The sequence below is a fragment of the Panthera leo genome, chromosome D4 (assembly GCF_018350215.1).
Source record: "Panthera leo isolate Ple1 chromosome D4, P.leo_Ple1_pat1.1, whole genome shotgun sequence".
In the NCBI taxonomy this organism is placed as follows: Eukaryota; Metazoa; Chordata; class Mammalia; order Carnivora; family Felidae; genus Panthera; species Panthera leo.
Window position 1 is genome coordinate 80705235 of NC_056691.1, and position 17866 is coordinate 80723100.

A 17866-nucleotide genomic window follows, 5' to 3' on the forward strand; every position below is an offset into this window, starting at 1 on the left:
TGGAAAGGAAGGACGGGGCTGGATTATGAGCAGCTTGAACGTTGGGTTAAGGAGCACGGGCTTTATCTGGGCAGAGACGACGGCTGAATTAGGGGACTGTGTGATTGGTTCTGGGGTTCCCCGAATTCCTTCGGGGCCACTAGGGTTGGAGGACAGAGGACGAGTTGAGGGGGATGAGAGGCAGGAGGTGGTGAAGTCTGAGCCAGGGAGAGTGGACGGGGACCCTCAGGAGAACCGAGAGGGCGCCTGTTTGGGGGCGGAGGCCCTGCCTCCACGCCTGTTAGGACAGCACTTGCTAACGACTGCACTGAATCGGATGTGCCTTTATTAGCACCTACGGCAGGCTCCCCTCTGGCCGGGCTGTGGGGACACAGCTCCTGGCTGTGACAGCAGAGAAGCCAAGCACATTTCCTAGGAGGCTGGAAGGAGCGCAGCAGGATGACCAGTGTGGAAGGGAAAGGGAGCCAACCGGTGCACCGAAAGTGACAGGTGTGGCAGGAAAGGGTGGGGTGGGGGCCAGACCCAGTGATGTACCCTGAGCTGAGACAGGCTGAACCTGATCTCCATTCATTGGACCTGCTCTAGAAAGCTGGCCCTTCAGGGACCTCAGCCAGAGGAACAGTAAGGGCTGATGTGGCTGGAGTGCGTGCACGTGTGTGCATACGTGTGTGTGTGTGTGTGAATCAGTGGGAGGGGGAGGAAGGGGGACTAGGGGAGAAGAGGCCCGGATGGATCCTGAGGGCCCTACCCCAGAAATAACACAGGTAAAACACGGGGCACTCAGCTCCTCATGGGGCGTCTCTGGGCCCCGGATCCCTGTCTCCGGTTCCCCTCTTCCAGGAGAAAGGACGTGTCTGTCTTTGCTATCACTTCAGCTGCACCCTGAAACGTGAGGGGTGTGGGAAACAAAGGGGGTGAGTAAGTGGGGCTTCCCATAGGCACCAAGGAGGCGGGGGACATCTCCTGTCGCTCACTCTGATAAGGGAGCAGCATCGAATTCTTCCTGTTGAACAGCATTGAGAAGAAAGGGCCCAGTCTGTCCCTTACTGGCCTCTTGTAAAATGGCGGCCTGATTTTCCCGACATTCACCCCGTGGGGTGCAGGTCTCAGGCCCTGCCTGCAGAGGAGGGGCTCCTTCTAGACAGTGAAGGGTTGAGCAGAGCCACCTGCCTGCATGTGACCTGCAAGGGTGGGGACAGGACATTCCTCACTGTGAGAACCGACATGCTCAAATCATCCCAAACAATGTGGGTCGGTTTCCCAACACCCCCCCCCCCCCCCCGCCCCGTCCAATGTGTTTGGTTGATTTTGGAACTGAAAACTGCACTCCATTTTGGCAAGTGAATGCTTTCTGGAAAAAAAAAAAAAAAAAAAAAAAAGAGCTGTGTTGAAAAGACTCTTTGCTGCTCCCAGCTGCTAACACGTGTGAGAGACTCCTTCACTGCGAGGCCCATTTGCTCTGGCAATAACGGGGACCGAAGAGCGGGGACGGGACCTTCAAAGTCTGCTTCTCACAGCCGACCATTTAGAATCACTGATTGTCCTGGCCCATGTCACAGGGCTGCAGGAGAGCGGGCAGGGCCCCGGGGTGGGGGGGGGGTGGGGGGTGGGGAGGGCAGGCAGACCTGGAGCAGAGGCGATTGGAACTTGAGTCACGCTCACCAGGGGACATAAAGGAAATGGGGCTCAGGGGTCAACCAACAGAACTGGACCAAGCCTCGCTCTCCCACGGGACCCCCCAGGCCGGCCTTTGCTCCTCTGAAAATGGGAACAGTGTTACGAAACTACCCGAGCTGACTGATACCTCTAGAATGTCCCTATGCAGGGGCGCATCAGGTTCCTCCCGCCCCTCCCGTCTTAGGCCACCTGTCCTGCTTTTTTTGCTTGGGAAACAAGGTCATTACAGGTGGCTCTTGTCGCCAAGCAGCCCAGAGCGCGTTCTGCGGGGCTTGGTTTTCCAAAATGCCACCTTTGGCTGCCTCTGAACCTTCCCCTCTGAGAAGGGGTTTGCCTGGGGACACAGATGGAGACAAGGAAAGGGTCTCTTGGAAGGGGGGGTGTGAGCGCCCCTTGTCCTGAGCTTCTGACACCATGCTCCCCCTCACACCGGCCCTTAAGGGGGTTTTCTTGTCCTCCCCTCGGAAGCCCCTCCTCCCACCCAGGGGCCCTCTGGCAAGTGCCTGCCAGGCACCTGCCGGCCAGGCGATGGCACCTCATCCATGTGGGGTGAGGGGGTGCCGTCACAGGACCGTGGGACTCCTGCTTTGGGGTCGAGGTCAAACAAAATCAAACAAAATGACCTCTGAGGCTCCTGTCAGCCCTGAGACTCTAGGAGCCTTTACCTAGTTACTTCTTGGTTAGTTCTTAACGAATAACAAACCGAACATGACAGTGACAGGCAAGCTAATGAAATAAATGAGGCCAGTCTGTTAACTACACCCGGGGAGCACACGATCGGGATGGGAGAGTCGGGCGTGCCCACACACTAGCTCCACTCGGTTTTCACAGCACGGTGGCAGGAAATCAGCGTGATGTCCCCGGGATTTAACCAGTGTTCTTTCGGAGGCCCCGGCAGACCCAAGTCTCAGCTCTCTCGAGTTCTTTCCTCTCCGCAGCTCGGGCTCAGGATCGCTGGCGCCCCGTGCCCCGAACGCAACAGTTTTACCCCGGTGGCTGCTTCCTGTGAGCCCAGAATAGAAGATGCCATCTGTCGCGTTTGGGATGTCATATGTCCACCGATGACTCACACGTAGTTGGACCACCGAGAGGAAGGCGGGCGGGTGCCATCAGCCTGTTTCAAAGCACAGCTCAGCAGAACATGGAGACGGCATGTCAGGCAGGGGGCTGTCCCGCGGGGGTTCTCCGTGGCCTGCCCTCCGTCCACAGGCGGGGAGCACAGAGGGTCCTCTTCGGCCCCGGAGGGCTTACCCTTCATCGGCAGCATCGAGTGGCGATCAGGACAGAGCGTGTCCGGAATGCGCTGCCTTGGGGGCGCTGTTTGTGCAGGACGGGGGGTGGCCCTCCACCGGCGGGGCCGAGGGGGTGGCGTCCGGGGGGCTGCCGCTGTCCAGGGGCCGGCCCCCCGCCGGGCCGCTGCGGCCACACACCAGGCGCTTTTCGTCCAGCAGGGACAGGTGGTATTCACATAGGTCGATCAGCGAGGCCACCTGCTCGTGGAGCGGCAGCGTCTTGAACTTCCTCTGAGCCAGGTAGAAGAAAGCCTCCACGAAGGCCTGCAAGCACATTCCTGCAGACAGAGAGACCAGCGTTAAGGGGGGGCGGGGGTTGTGTGCCAAAGGGGCCCACATGCTGCCCAGGGAAGGCGCCGCTCCAGCCACCGGGCTCCTTGCTCACCACCATTTCCGTCCCAGGAACTTTAGTTTCTGGGTTAAACTCCCAGAGGGCCTGCCTTGTGCCAGGCACCAGCTGGGCGTTCACGACCATCTGCAGAGTCGACCCCTTCATCAGTCATGTGGGGGAGGCTCAGCACTGGTTTACAGATGAGGAAACTGAGTCTCAGAGAAGCGGAGCCCGCTGGGCAAAGTCACACGGGTAGGAGGTGGCAGAGCTCATACGCAGCCTGGCCCAAGGCCTCATCCCTCCGTGCCACCACAAAACATTCGCGTCAAAACCCAGCCCCTGATGTCGATAACAACGGGGAAAGTTTGCTCCTCAGAGACCCCTGACGGCGATGCCCTACATGTCGATAGAGGTGTTGGTTATCTGGGTGTGGGGGCCTGTCACACACTGTGCCTGAAGTTTTGTGCGTTTTGCTGTATGCAAATTTTACTTCTCTCTACCCCTTCTCTCTCCCTGAAATGATATTCTAGAAGGTCATGGCAGCCCCCGCTATGTCCCTGAAACGTTCTTCCCTTACGTTGCCTCATAAATTCCTACTCATCGTTGGGATCAGAGCTCAAAATCCCCCGCTCAGGAAAAGCTTCCCTGATCCCCAGATCAGACGCGGCCGCTGGGACGGGCTTCTAGCCCTTTCCTTTGCAGCCGACGGCGGCCTGTTCGGTGTTCATTTGTGTGGTCCTTCCAACAGCCTCTCTCTTCCCGGCTGAGTTGGGACCTCCAGCTCACCTCTGCTCCCCCAGGGCCAGATGCCCAGTGCTCAATATACAACGCTGAATACGTGAGTGAATGAATGGATGAGTGAACAAATGGGTTAGTGCTAGGTACTTCACAGACATCGCCACTAATCCTCACAACACCTTTTTGAGATCAGTGTTATTATGCCCCGCTTTGCAGATGAGGAAACCAACATTCAGAGAGGCTGAGTAACTTCCCTAAGGTCACGCAGCCAGAGAATAGTGGCCTGGAAATTCAAACTCTGGCTCCCAATTCTTTTTTTTTTTTAAGTTTATTTATGTATTTTTAAGATTTTTTAAATGTTTATTTATCTTGAGAGAGAGAGAGAGAGAGAGTGCGAGCAGGGGAGGGGCAGAGAGAGAGAAGGAGAGAATCTGAAGCAGGCTCCAGGCTCTGAGCTGTCAGCACAGAGCTCGATGCAGGGCTGTAATTCATGATTGTGACCTGAGCCAAAGTCGGAAGCTCAACCGACTGAGCCGCCCAGGTGCCCCTGACTCCCAGTTCTTTTAATAAGTGGTACCACATACAACGTTCTGAGTCTTTCCAATGTCCAAGCAAAACTGAACCCCATGACCCAAAGTCAGGGGATTGCCTGGACTCCTCGGGGAAGGTGACGCTCAGGCTGGACGGAACGCCACAGGCATTTTAGAGGAGGCTGGCTTTGCCTCTGCTAATCATAGCTTCCCAGTGGCCTTGCTCCCCTGCTTCTGTCCTCAGGCAGAAGCCTGGCCTGGAGGCTTAAATACTGGATTATAGATGGACCCTGGGATCTGAGAGCTCTTCTTGTGTTGGGAACTTGAGCTGAGCAAAGTTGTTTCTTTGTCTCCATCCGGATCCATCCAAGCTTTTTTGCTCAGCTTTTCTTGGCTCCAGATGCTCTCTCCAGGGCTCTGTTGGGCCCTGACAGGAGGAGCTGATAAAGGGAACAGGGACCCTGGCGTAAAACCTTCTTAATACAAACAGAGGTCTCGTGCAGAGAGACACAGGGAAAAGGGAGCTTCCGTCTGAATCGAGAGACAGGGGTTTCCTAATCACCGACAAGGGGCCAGGGCTCTCCTAGAGTGTGAGCGTGGATGCATGCGTGTGCACCTGTGTGCATTTGTGCATGCGTGCACGTGCGTCTGTCACAGTCAGCGGGAGGGTCAGACCCAAGCAGGGTGCAAGGGGCCAGGATCCAAAGCCAGAGAAACCCAATGCAGCCCCAGCCTCCCATTCCAGAACCGTGTGATCTCGACAGTGCTACTCAAAGTGTGGACGGCAGATGGGTGCCGAGTCCGGGAACTGTGTGTCCCCGGTCTCTGACAAGATAAGGAGCCTGGGCCAGAATATAAATCACCCTCCTCATCAATCACATTGTTTAGTTCAGCTGGCAGTATTTTGTAGCAAGTCTTTCTCTACAAAGGAAGCGGCACTGGTTTACATTTTGGCTCAAAGCCTCTTGTCCAGGACTGTACAGAACAGTTCGTGGATTGCAACTTTGAGCCGCCCTGGTCTACACACCCCGTCCCCCCGCTTTAATGCACATGACACTGTGGTGCCTGGATGGCTCAGTCAGTGGAGCATTTGACTTGGGCTCAGGTCACGATCTCACGATTCGTGGGTTCAAGCCCCACACTGGACTTTGCGCTGACAGCACGGAGCCTGCTTTGGATTCTCTCTCTCTCCCTCTCTCTCTGCCCCTCCCCTGCTCGTGCTCTCTCTCTCTCTCTCAAAAATAAGTAAACATTAAAAAACAAATTTACCATGCATGATCTTGTCAAAATGCAGATTCCGGGGTGGGGCCTGAGACACCGCATTCCCATCATGCTTCCTGGTGGTGCCCGCGTGGCTGCTCTTTGGAGCACAGTCTGAGTAGCAAGCACTGAATGCGTTTTACTCAACCAATATTAGTTTCTTTCCCTTAATTAAACTAATAAGGCTACGATTGAAGCAGTAATGCACAGAAAAAATATAAAGGACCTTTTTTGGGTGAAAAATATGACTAAATCATCTGGAAGGAGACCTTCTAAAAAGAGAAAGGAGACATCCTGTGTTATACTGGGTTTTGTTTTTGTTTGTCTACATGTCCTGATTTTCTCGAGTAAACACATACCTTATTTAATTTATTTATTTTTTTGCAGAATCTAAAAATAAAACAAAATGAATAAACAAACAAAAAGCAGAATGAGACCTATAGATACAGAAAATAAGCTGATGACTGCCGGAGGCGGTGGGGTGGACAAAATGGGTAGGAGGGTCGAGAGGGCAACACAGGCTTCCCATTATGGAATGAATAAGTCACGGACCCAATTTTAAAACGTGCAATGGAAAATTCTAGGAGGTGGAAAGAGGCGAGGCAGGGGTAGCTGCTTCTCACTGTGAACCCTTTGCTACCACTTGAATTTGAGGTTATGTGCATGTATCACTTTGAAGAAAACGATGCCACCTTCCTGAATACACGTTCTGCTTTGATACAGTTTATATGCATGCAAGGAAAATAGAAGCAGAGTGAGGAGTAAGGGACATTACTGACTCTTGCAGGAACCAGGCTTGCTGTGCGGGGTGCTCTGACCCCACTACGACTCTTATTGTGCCTGTGAGAAAACAGAGGCCCAGAGAGACCAAATAACTTGAGCTCGGGTTACATGCCGATAAGGGCAGCAGGGTTGGGATGGATTTGAACCGGCCTCATGCACTGCAGGTCCTGAATCTCATTCCTGGAATAAGGAATGGGCAAAATGGGTAGGGCTTTGATGGGCAGAGATGAGCCGGAAGGGGTGGGCTGGGCCGAGAATTGGGAGGAAGGAGGAGGAGGTGGGGCGTGTGGCCCCAGTGATGGCCCCGGGCACCTGCCGCAGGACAGGTGGGGAAGGGGCAGCTGGACTAGACCAGAGGGGACTGGAAGGCCAGGGGACATGAGCCGGGGGGCACGGAAGGGGTCCGAGGAGAGCGAGCCGAGGCGGAGTCCCATGCCTCGTACAGCCTGAGCACATTCTCCAGTCAGGGGATTCCTGTTTTGTATAGTGGAGTGTGTTTGTTGGCTTTATTCCTCGAACGCAATCCTGTGAGGTGGGTGGAGGCTCAGAGCCCTGCCCTGACAGACCTCCCTCACCAGAAGGGACTCATCTAAGGGACTCTTGTCTCTTCATACCCAGCCGAGCACCATCCCTCCCCGCGATCCAAAAGCCTGGTCTAGCAACTTCCTTTTACAGAAGAGGGGAGTGGAATCGAGGCCCAGCATGAGCAGGACTAGGACCCCAGGTCTCCAGACCTCAAACTGCACTACCATCACCAGCACCAAAATAAGAAAGAAACCCAGTGAGGGTTGGGAAGAAGGACACCCCACACTGCACACCATGCACATGTGGGTCGCCGGTCCCCACAATGGCCGCCTTGAGGGGCTGAGTGTCTTGCTCCTCATTTCATCAATTGGCCCAGGAGATGGCGGCCGGACTCAGCTCGATATTTGCTGAGCTGCAGAGAATCGAGCCTTTGTGGGGTTCTGAGGGACCAGGGGTGGAGGGAGGAAGAAAACAGGAGGAGGAAATGCACTTCAGATAGTCCAAGTGGCCTTCCCGGGGTAGGGCTGCTGGGGTTCCCACCCGGATGGCCTCCCCTGCCCTTTCCAGATCCTCACTGACAGTCCACATGTTCCCTCTGGGGCTTTCTCCTTCTTTCCTTTATTTTCTTTCATTCATTCATTCTTTTGGAGAGAGAGAAAGAGAGAGCGCGCGCGCTCAAGATTGGGGGAGGGGCAGAGAGAGAGGGAGACACAGAATCCCAAGCAGGCTCCAGGCTCCGAGCTGTCAGCACAGAGCCTGATGAGGGGCTCGAATTCAGGAACCGCGAGATCATTGCCTGAGCCGAATTCAGGAACCGCGAGATCATTGCCTGAGCCGCGAGATCATAAGCCTGAGCTTAACCAACTGAGCCACCCAGGCGCCCCTCTCCCTCTTTCTTACATACAGTGAGAAGGCCAACAGAAAGCAAAGGCAAGCTCATGAATGTCCGCTTTCTAGAACCTAAGCGTCCTTGACAACTGACCTTCAAACCACTCTGTCTACAGAAGATGTGTTTTCACTCGTAATAACAGCATGCACAAAACTTTGTAGTTACTGTGCTTAAAATGGTATCGTAAACATTTTTGTATGTTGCTCTATAGCCTTCATAGCATTATTTTAATAGTGGCAGAATATTCCATCAAATCTTACTTTGTATATCATTTCGCCATATCCCCCACTGTTGAACACCGAGGCTAGTTACATTTGCTTCACTATTAATGAGAACATAAGCACGATCATAAGCACTTGGCACATCACTGTTTTTATTTCTGATGCATTTATTGTTTTGCAATAAAACCCTAGGAATCAGGGGTGGGGGGCATTAAACGTTAAGTCTGGTTTTGGTAGTTAATTTCATGTTAAAAATACTTAAGCCTTACAGAGTCCTCAAATGGACAAAGCACGTGAATGGGTAGTTCACATACATTAGCAAGGAAGAGAGAAAACCTGCCATTGAAGCCTACTGCTCACCCATTAACAAAAAATGTAAAACAACGCTACCGGTGAGTTGATGGTGAAATTGCTAGGGACTTTTGAAAAGCAACTCGGCAAAAGTTTTTAGAGCCATGCGAGTATTTCAAAATATTTCTTCCAAAGGAAAACAAAAAGCACACAATGGTATTCACCAGCAACTTACAGCACCGTGTGGGGGCGGGGGAGGGACTTATAGGGTATTTTTGTATCTTTCTTTCTATTTTTCTGTATTTTCCAAGTAAGATAATGCATGTTCATTGTTGATAATAATTAGGAAAAAAAAATATATATATATAATCTTAAAAATACCCCAACCCAGCCTCTAATGTCTGGAGGTCTAGGACGCTACACTTGGCCCATCCCCAGGTAGAGCTAATGGCCCTTCGTTGGGATCGCCCCTTGTTTCCTCCTATGTATTGGGACAAATCCATGGGTACGTGGCTGTCTCCCCAGTGGGACTGTGTGCTCCTGGAGGCGGGGACATTGCCCCAATCTTCTCTGCATCTTCAGTGCCCAGCACAGCCTGGCACACAGCAGGCACCAATAAAGAGCCATTTAATCCCCTTGAATGGGCTGCGACCTTTTCAGCGATCTTGTGACGCAGGTGTTATTGTTGCCACTTTACACCTGAGGCCAGCAAGGTAAGCCAAGGGGCACAGGGAAAGACGACCCTCTGAGAGCCCTTCTCCTAGACGCCGTGCAGACTCATGAGACCAAGATGGTGCAGACTGGAGGCTCTAGAAGTCTAGAGTCCCCTGAAGGGCTCGTGCAAACACAGACTTCGGGTCCCTCCCCCGGAGCTCCGGGTTCAGAAGCTCTGAGGAGTTGCACTCCTACCACGTGCTCAGGTGCCTCTGAGGCTGCTGGTCCAGGGACCCCACTTTGAGAACCCATCCCTTCCTCCCCATCCTCCTCCTCACTGCTGAGTCCAGTCTGTCCACACTCCACCCTGAACACTCATCTGCAAAACGCGGCCTATTTGCAAAAGGACCTGCCCCCGAGCTTTGAGAAGCTGGATTTGGGGCTAAGAAGGTCTGCCTTTTAAGACGTTCTGAGGGAGTTATTTTTAAAATCTCAAATGATGGAGCCAAAAAGCCATGACATTGTTCCAGCTTTGCATTTAGTCCTCTCTCGGTTTCCTTGGTTTCCGAGAAACCGCACATCCCCCGTCTCTCCCGGCACCATCCCTTGACCGCTAAGTGGGGCAGAGCTCCGTTGCCCTCGCCAAGGCCCTGCCCTTCTCTAGCTGTGCTGAGGAAGATGAGGCTGGAAAGGTTCACAGGCCACGCCACGGAGGGCCCTGTGGACCATGATCAGACTTTGGGTTCTATGCCGAGGAAGACGGGAGGCCACCGGGGAGACGGGAAGTGACGTGATCGGTGCGGCTGCTGTGTTGAGACCAGGGAGACGGGGCACATGTGAAAGGACAGCAAGGAGGTCCCGAGGGGCTACTGCCCCAGTCCAAGCAAAGGCTGTGGGTGGCTTGGACCAGAGCGGTAGTGACAGAGGCAGTGAGGGTGATAAGATTCCAGACAGAGTCTGAGGGCAGTGCAACAGGTCTGAGAGCTGCTGCTGGGTTGGACGTGGATGTTAAGGGCAAGTCAAGAGCCCTCATGAAGGAGGACCTCTAACACCAGGGGAGGACTGGCCTTCCCCTCAAGGACCATGGTTTTTAAACGTTTTATGCATAAAATAACCTGGGGACCTTGCCAGAAATGCAGGCTCCTGTTCCTGTCTCCTGGAGATTCTGTGTGTTGGCCATGAGGCCCCTGGAGTTGTACTTGTACCCGCAGGGCTGGGGACTCTGCACCCACGGGTGATCGGGAAAATTTGGAACCAACGCTCTGTCTTGGCCATCTCCTTAAAGGCTCTCGAGGAGGCAGGGAAGTAAAGAGGTTAAGAAGCCTAGTGCTGGGCTGGCCCTGCTGTGGGCAATCATGAACCATGGGGGATGCCCAGAACAAACGTCCTCCTCCGAAACCCCACTGCCCACCCCTCCTCCTTTGTCCGCTGCGGCTGCCAGAACAAAAAGACCATGGCCTGGGGGGAAGGGTGGGGGCTTAAACAACAGAAATTTACTTTCTCACCATTCTGAAGGTAGAAAGTCCAAGATCAGGCTGCCAGCAGGTTTCCGTTCTGGTGAGAGCTCTCTTCCTGGCCTGCATATGGCTGCCTTCTCGCTGTGTCCTCATGTGGCACAGACACTGAACCAGCTCTCTGGGGTCTCTTATTATAAGGACACCAGTCTCTCCGGATCGGGGCCCCAGCCTTATGACCTCATTTTAACTGTTACTTCCTTAGAGGCCCCATCTCCTAATACAGTCACATTGGGGGTTGGGGTTTTAACAATTCCATAGCACCCCAACTTCTCGGTTCTGTTTATGGCTCATCCAGCAGCCGGACACACTCTCCTACCGCCGCCCAAGTCTTTGAGATCACCTGAGCCGTTGAGGAGAAATAGAAGAAATCCTCCCCCCGCCCTTTCCGGCTCCTCCGCCAGCTGCCTGAAAAACCCTCACAGCTCAAACTTGGAGTTGGAGGCATCTCTTTGGTAACATTGCTTTAGCGACCTGTCACCGTAAACGTAATGAAAATAAACCATAATAGTTAATAATTATAGAGCCCTCGTTATGTGCCAGGCCCTGATCTAAAGGCTTCGTGTGCATTAACTTAAATCCCACAGAAGCCCTTCAAAGCAGGTGTCAATATCAGTCCCGTTTTACACAGAGACTTGCCAAAGTCGCACAGCTGGAAGGGGGCAGATCACAAGAACCATTCTCGAAACTTCTTTACTCTGTGGCTGCTTCGAGGGCCTTCAAAGAGATGGCCAAGTCGGAGCATTACGTCGGGTCGTTTAGAAGGAGGAAATGAAGGAACAATGCCCGCCTGGCCCCGGGGGAGGGACGGGCCCCATCCATCTCTGCTGGCTGTCGGCAAGGAGGTGTGGATCTGCCAGTCTCTGCAAACAGGCATCCTCCACCTGCCTCCCATGCCTGAAGATAAGCCGTGGAGCGTTTTCCCCAACTTTATTTTGGGTTGACGGATGTCACTGGAGAAAGCAGCCTTTGCAACATTCTGGATGTGGCCGTACACACGTCTCCCACCCGAGACTGCCACCTGCTTACTGGGGTGCGGCCCCTGACGGACCATGGCCTCATTCTGTCGGTCAGTGGGCGAGGGTGGGCCCACGGGCTCCTTCTGGCCTCAAAAGTCCCGTCACCCCCAACCCTGGGGAGGGGTCCTCGCACACAGGACATAATGAAAGCGCTGGGGGCTGCCCTCCAATGACCCCATCATCTACTCTGGGGCTCCAGGACGGAAACAGCAAGAATGCCTCGCCAGCTTACGAGGCATATCCGTTTTCTCATCTGGTTCTCAGGGTGATGTTCACAAGGAGACGCTGTCGCTGAGGAGTGCAGACCCAGAGAGGCTAGGTGGCCTGCGAGGGGGACCAGACAGCATTGTACCCATGCCTACCTGACGCCCAAACCTCGTTGTTTCTCCTGCATGACGATCTTCTTAACATCTGACATTTATGTATTATTTTACAGTTTACAGAACACATTTGCATAGATGATATAATTAAATCCAAATCATTGTTGACAGCCAGGCATATTATCCCAGACTGAATAGGAGACATTTTTTTTCCTCTCGAAAATACCTGAGCTTCCTTGCTATAATTCTATTCCAAGGTGCTGGTGTGCTGGGCTAGGCCGGCTACATGCCAGTTCCTTCCGTCTCCCCATGATTTAAATCTTTCTTATTACCCACCTAGAATAGATGTTTCCGTCTCCTAGTGAAATTCCAAACGTATAAGTATACACGCTTTCTGGCTGGACATGTTGGTGGGAAATAAAGCTGAACGATCTTGACTGGAATTAGCTGAATGATTCCTATCTGCGCGGTGGAATGTTCCCCGCAAGGGTTGTCTGTGAAGCCTTCACCAACTCCAAGGTGGTTAATCACTGGAAGCGTTCCCCACATCCTTAGGGCGCCTTGAAGCCTGGCTCCTGTTTGCTGCGGCACAATCCCTCCAGACATTAGTGCAGTCGCTCTAATTAGTGCAGACCGGCCAGGGCTGGGGTCTCAAAGGACCGGAGCATCTCCCATGAGGCGGCATTGGGCTCATGGGACAGTGACTGGGGGACAGATGCACTGGTCCGGGTCCAGCTCTGCCGTGGCCTCGCGGCCTCGTCCTCAGCAAGGGGTTTCCCCTCAGCGGGTCTCCGTTTCTGCGTCTGTAAAGTGGGGACGTCACATCTTCCCCAACTGGCTTTTACACGGCACCACCCAGAGGAAGCCCAACACAGTGCTTGATAACCCGAAGCCTCCGGTGACCTCCCCATCCAAGGTTTCTGTGCCGTCACCACACTTTCCTAGGGTGCCATCGTGACATTGGCTTCATTTTCTTCTTTTATGGCGGGGAGCTGACTGCTTGTCTCCACACTAGACTATCATGAGGCCAGGGCATCTTCGCCCCCATCTCCAGCGACCGTGAGCAGGTGCTCAGCAGTTGTTTGTGGAGTAAATGAGCAGACTGGCTGGGATTACAGACAGGAAAAATCGTGCAGTTGGTCAGGAGACCGGGGTTCTCAGAAGGGCGGCTGTCCCTGAGTACAGCGGGGCTTTGAACCAGTCACCTCCCCTCTCCAAGGCCTCAGTTTCTCCTTCGGTAAAATGAGCGGCAAACTGGGTGATTTCTTGGGACTCCGGGAGCATTGGGAGGGATGGTGGCTTCTGAATGTTTTAAAAAAAATGGTAGCGACAAAAATCACAAGCTGCACGTATTGGGGGCGTTCTGCCCCCTAGGAGTCACACTGTGCGTTTCCCCTGCCCATTCATGTAACCTGGTGGCAGCCCTGAACGGTCCCACCACCCGCCCAAAGTCGCACCGTTGGACAGTGGCTATGCCAGGGTTCCCACCACTGCTCTGCACTGTCTCTCCCCAAACCAGATGGAGACCTCCAGAAGGCCCATCCTTTCAGGGAAGAGAGAGCCTCCCTCCTGCCACTCCCCACCCAGCTCAAGAACAGAATGGGACACACCCAGTCGTTGTATTTATGCATTACAGCAGCAACAAGCCACTATCACCTTTGTCCTTGTCTGGACGGAAAAATTAGTAAGTGTCAGGAAGGAACCATAGATAGACCTTGCAGAAAAACCATTATCGCCAGGAGCCTGGGACACCCAAATAACGAACACAACCAAAGATGCAAGCAGGACTTCCATCATTTCATTAGGCACAGGGCACACAGCGCAAAGTGGCCGAAGGTCCCACCGCAGACCCGTCCGGCGTCACCCGACTCCACCACGGGCAGACACAAGTTCCTGAGTCTCTGGCTGGGAAGATGGGCTATAGGACTGGTCACCGCTTCCTGCAACTCGAGACGTTTCTCCTGGGATTAATGGCTCCCGCAGAACCTTCCGAGGCTCAACACATTCTGCAGCAAGTGGTCAAAACCTCTGGCTTGGAAAGGATTTCAGAGATAACGAAATCCAGGCCCCCACAGGACAATAACACTCAAAAGGGTAAGAACTAATCTGAGTGGTGCTCAATATGTACCAGGCCCTGTGGCCAGCTCTCGAGGGGCACCTCTCATTTCACCCTCAAAATGAAAGTCTGGGGGATAGATGCCTTTATAACCCTTTGGCTGTTTACCAGCAAAACTGCCTTTGTCTTGGGTTTTGTTTGTTATCTGGGCGCTGCAGGCTTCTGGGGTGCACAGAAGCACAGACATTCAGGCAGGGTCCAGTGGCCTGGAGGTGGGTTGGGGATTCAAACCCGGGCTGTGAATCTGTCCCCTTGGCACTCTGCGCCCCGCATCAGGCTTACTTAGAGAGGCAGGGAGGGGGCCACAAGTTACCTTAGCACAACTGCTGTTAGCACCGTCTATCCGACTGAAGCTCCCCTGTGAGATTCTGAGCCACGGTTGCCCTCCTGGCATTGCTAACAACAGACATCTGACCCCCCACTTGGTCGTCTCCAGCGGCGGGATGCTCATCACCTCCCCAGGAGACCCTTTCTCACCGTGTGCTCCAGCTCTCTGCCTCCATCGGAGCTCAACTGAGCAAAGCCCTGCACGGGTGTCCCTTTCCATGGCGCAAATCTAACTCTTCTTCCCCACGATGGCCTGGCTCTAGACGGTTTGTATGCCAGGAGCCGGGGCGATTCGATTCAAGTCCACAAACACTGGCCAACAGCCACCAAGTGGATACAGAGGTGTGCGAGCCCTCCTCTGCCAGAGCGGACAGGAAAGTGTGTATGTGTGTGTGTGTGTGTGCGTGTGTGCACGCGTGTGCTCACGCTCGGGGAGGGGACAGGGTCAGAACGCAGGGGGAGCAGCAGAGAATTGCGGGAGGAGAGGTAGGTGGTTTGGAGTCTGTGCCTGGTGCTCCCAGCTCAGCAGTGTCTCCGCTTCTGAACCTCGCCCATCGGCCACCAAACATACCAGGCTCTCGCACTGATTAAAGGCTGCCTTGACGTTGTATCTCACCTTTCTAGCTCTGCTCCCGGATCAGCTCCCCCCTCCCCCCGAACTGCTCCTGCCAAGAGGCCGGGCACCTTCCGTTCCCCTTCCCAGCTCTCGCTGCAGCGTTGGTCAGAGGGGAAGCCTCCCTCCTTGAAGTACGTCCTCCCCACTTCTCTGATGCCCGCTCTCTGGCTTTTCTTTGCATCCTTCCGGCAAGTCCTGGCTCGGTGGTGGGGTGGGGTGGGGGGGCTCTGGTGTTCTGGTGGTTCCTCTCAGGTTCGCAGGGCATGGGGTCCTGCAAGGCTCTCCGCCTGGGCCCGGGTCTCCCTTCCCGTCCTTCCTTCCCTAGGCTTTAAATATCTTCCGTGAATCAAGGCTCTCCTCCCTTCGCAAGCTCCCGGCCACACTGCTTTTTTGCTGCTGGGATACCTCATTAGCATCTCAAAGAGCCTGTTAGAAATGGATCTCCTGGTCGTCCCTCTCCATCCAGCTTTGCTTTAAATCCTACTCATTTCAATAAATACTATCTCCACCCACCTCAGTGCTCAAGCCAGAAGTCGGAGAACCATTTTTGAAACTCCTCTCCCACAGCTCCCATCCCTCTCCACCACCGACAGCAACCTCCTCACTGGCCTCCCTGCTTCCAGCACTGCCCCTTCTGACACAGCAGCCAGAATGACCTTTTTAAAACACGAACCAAGCCACATATCCTGCTGTCACCTCGCCACCAGCATTCAGAGCAACAACCACATGCCTTAACCTGCTCGGAGCCACTGCAAGATGGAGTCCCTCCCGCTTCTGCAGCCCCCTGTGAGCCAAAGCCGGCTCTCTGCCTGCGTGCCCCCACCTCCCCCACCTCAGGGCTCCTTGTCATTAGCCATTCCCTCTGCTGGAACATTCTTTCCCTGGGTCCTCACCTTTTAGCACTTAGACATCAACTACGATGCTGCTTGTACTGACAGATCTCCCTGACCCACCTCCTAATGTAAATTAGGTCTTCTCCGCTATCCTCCTTAAAACCTAGTCATTTTCTCTCATTGCACGTAAATACATGTTTATTTCTGTGTTTCTATGTTTCATCTCTGTCTGCCTCCGCTACAAGACTGTCAGGGGCACGAGGCCTGGGTGTCCTACGGGTCACTGCACACACTGTCACGAACACTAGTAGACTAACTGAATTAAATATACACACATAACGCATGGCACATAGTAGGTGTTTGGTCAATGTCGCTTCTCTCCTCCTTTCCCACTGCTTGGGTCATCGACAGCAGGCTGCACTTATGTTCAAACTCAAGGTCTGTCTCTTAGGTGCTGCTAGATGACCTTGGCTCATTCCCTTCCCTTCTGGAAGCCTCAGCTTCTACCTACCCTGCCCAGCTCTTGTGGGGTTTCAATGAGAGAACTTAGATATAAGGGCCAGGCCAGCATCTGGCACGGAAGGACACCCCCAAATCCGAGCCTCTTTGGTGATTACCTCTAGGTGATCAGAAGGGCCAAGCCTGGCGGGTCAACAGTCTGCTGCCCTGGAGGGCAGAGTCTCAGAATCTCCAGCCATTGTAGTTGCTTCCAAAAAATGGGCAATTTGGGGGTAGACAGACCGCCCTAACTCACCCACCGAAGGCAGCCCTCTTCCTCATGCCCCATGTTTGTCCTCCAGTTAACTGGCTGCACCTGCTGGAATTTGCAGAAGCCCAGAGTCTGGAGCCTCGAGCGTGGGGGTGCCCGCTCCCCAAGAGGACCCAGCTGGCTCCTCAGGAAGAGACCCCTCTGAGGCGCTCTGAGGAGCTGGTCTGTCACGGGGAGAGGTGAGGGGAGGCAGATCAGTGTCAAAAACAAGATCGAGAAGTGGGTTTCAGCTTGACTCACATTAAGAATGTCACTTTGGAGCGCAAATGAGAGAGAAGAGAAATGCTCTTTTATGCGGGAGTTTATTTTTATCACTTTGTCAGAGAGAAATTGCAGCCTCGAGGGCACTGGAGCTGCACAGAATTACCCAAAACATTAACATGCAAATTGCCTTCTTTAGAGAAGGTAATTTTATTAGTGCAGGAAATGTTTCTTCCACTGTACTCATGCTCCGGAGCGGTGCTCTGTGGGGGCCAGTGGGGGCCACCGCAAATGGGGACTCCTGAACCTGGTCGGGGTTCTACTTCCTCCTCTACGTGGGATCGCACCTGGGCCACGCTACAGTGTTATAGCTCGTTACCCTGTAGACAGCACCCAGTGTAGACAGCAAGTGACTTGTTCAAGATCACACAGCATCCATGGCAGAAAGAGGCAGAGCTGAGGTCATGTGTCCTGTGTCTGGGAAACCAGGTGAGCCACAGGGACTCATGAGGATCCTGGAAGTGGCCACTCCGAGCATAAGGAGCAGTGACATTCCATCTATCTAGTCCTTCTTTCATTTATTCACTCGCTCACCTTGCCAGGAAGCTTTCCCTGTGCTAAACCCTGGGCCCTCGACGTGAACCAGGGATGGGCTCAGCATCCACGGGGTGGGGGGCAGGTGGAGAGGGAGGCAGACATCCGCAAACACTGAGGATCCAGCAAGGCGAGGCCTATTGGAGGGCGGTGCCGAGAACTGACAGGGAACAGGAGAGAGCAGAACTGGCCGGCGGGGAGGCAGGGAGAGGGGCCTGGAAGCGTCCCAAAGGAGGGTCTCACAGGCAGGCATTGTCCAGGCAGGCGAGGAAGGGAAGGGTGTTCAAGGTGTCCCAGGCAGGGAGCCGAGTGGGAGCAGAGGCAGGAGCCGAAGCATGTCAGTCTGGCTCAGAGTAGCCCGTGAGG

The 17866-nt window shown here is 53.9% G+C and overlaps 1 protein-coding gene across 5 annotated transcripts in view; it reads right to left on the reverse strand.

Moving 5' to 3' along the window:
* Window positions 1-2392: 2392 nt before the first annotated feature.
* Window positions 2393-17866, reverse strand: part of TTLL11 (tubulin tyrosine ligase like 11) — a 237215-nt gene continuing 221741 nt past the window's right edge. For all 5 annotated transcript variants that reach the window (XM_042912021.1, XM_042912020.1, XM_042912023.1 and 2 more), the window contains one exon: window positions 2393-3247. In XM_042912021.1, the coding sequence (XP_042767955.1) occupies window positions 2955-3247 (293 nt within the window). In that variant the 3' untranslated portion in view covers window positions 2393-2954. The remainder of the gene's footprint in view (window positions 3248-17866) is intronic.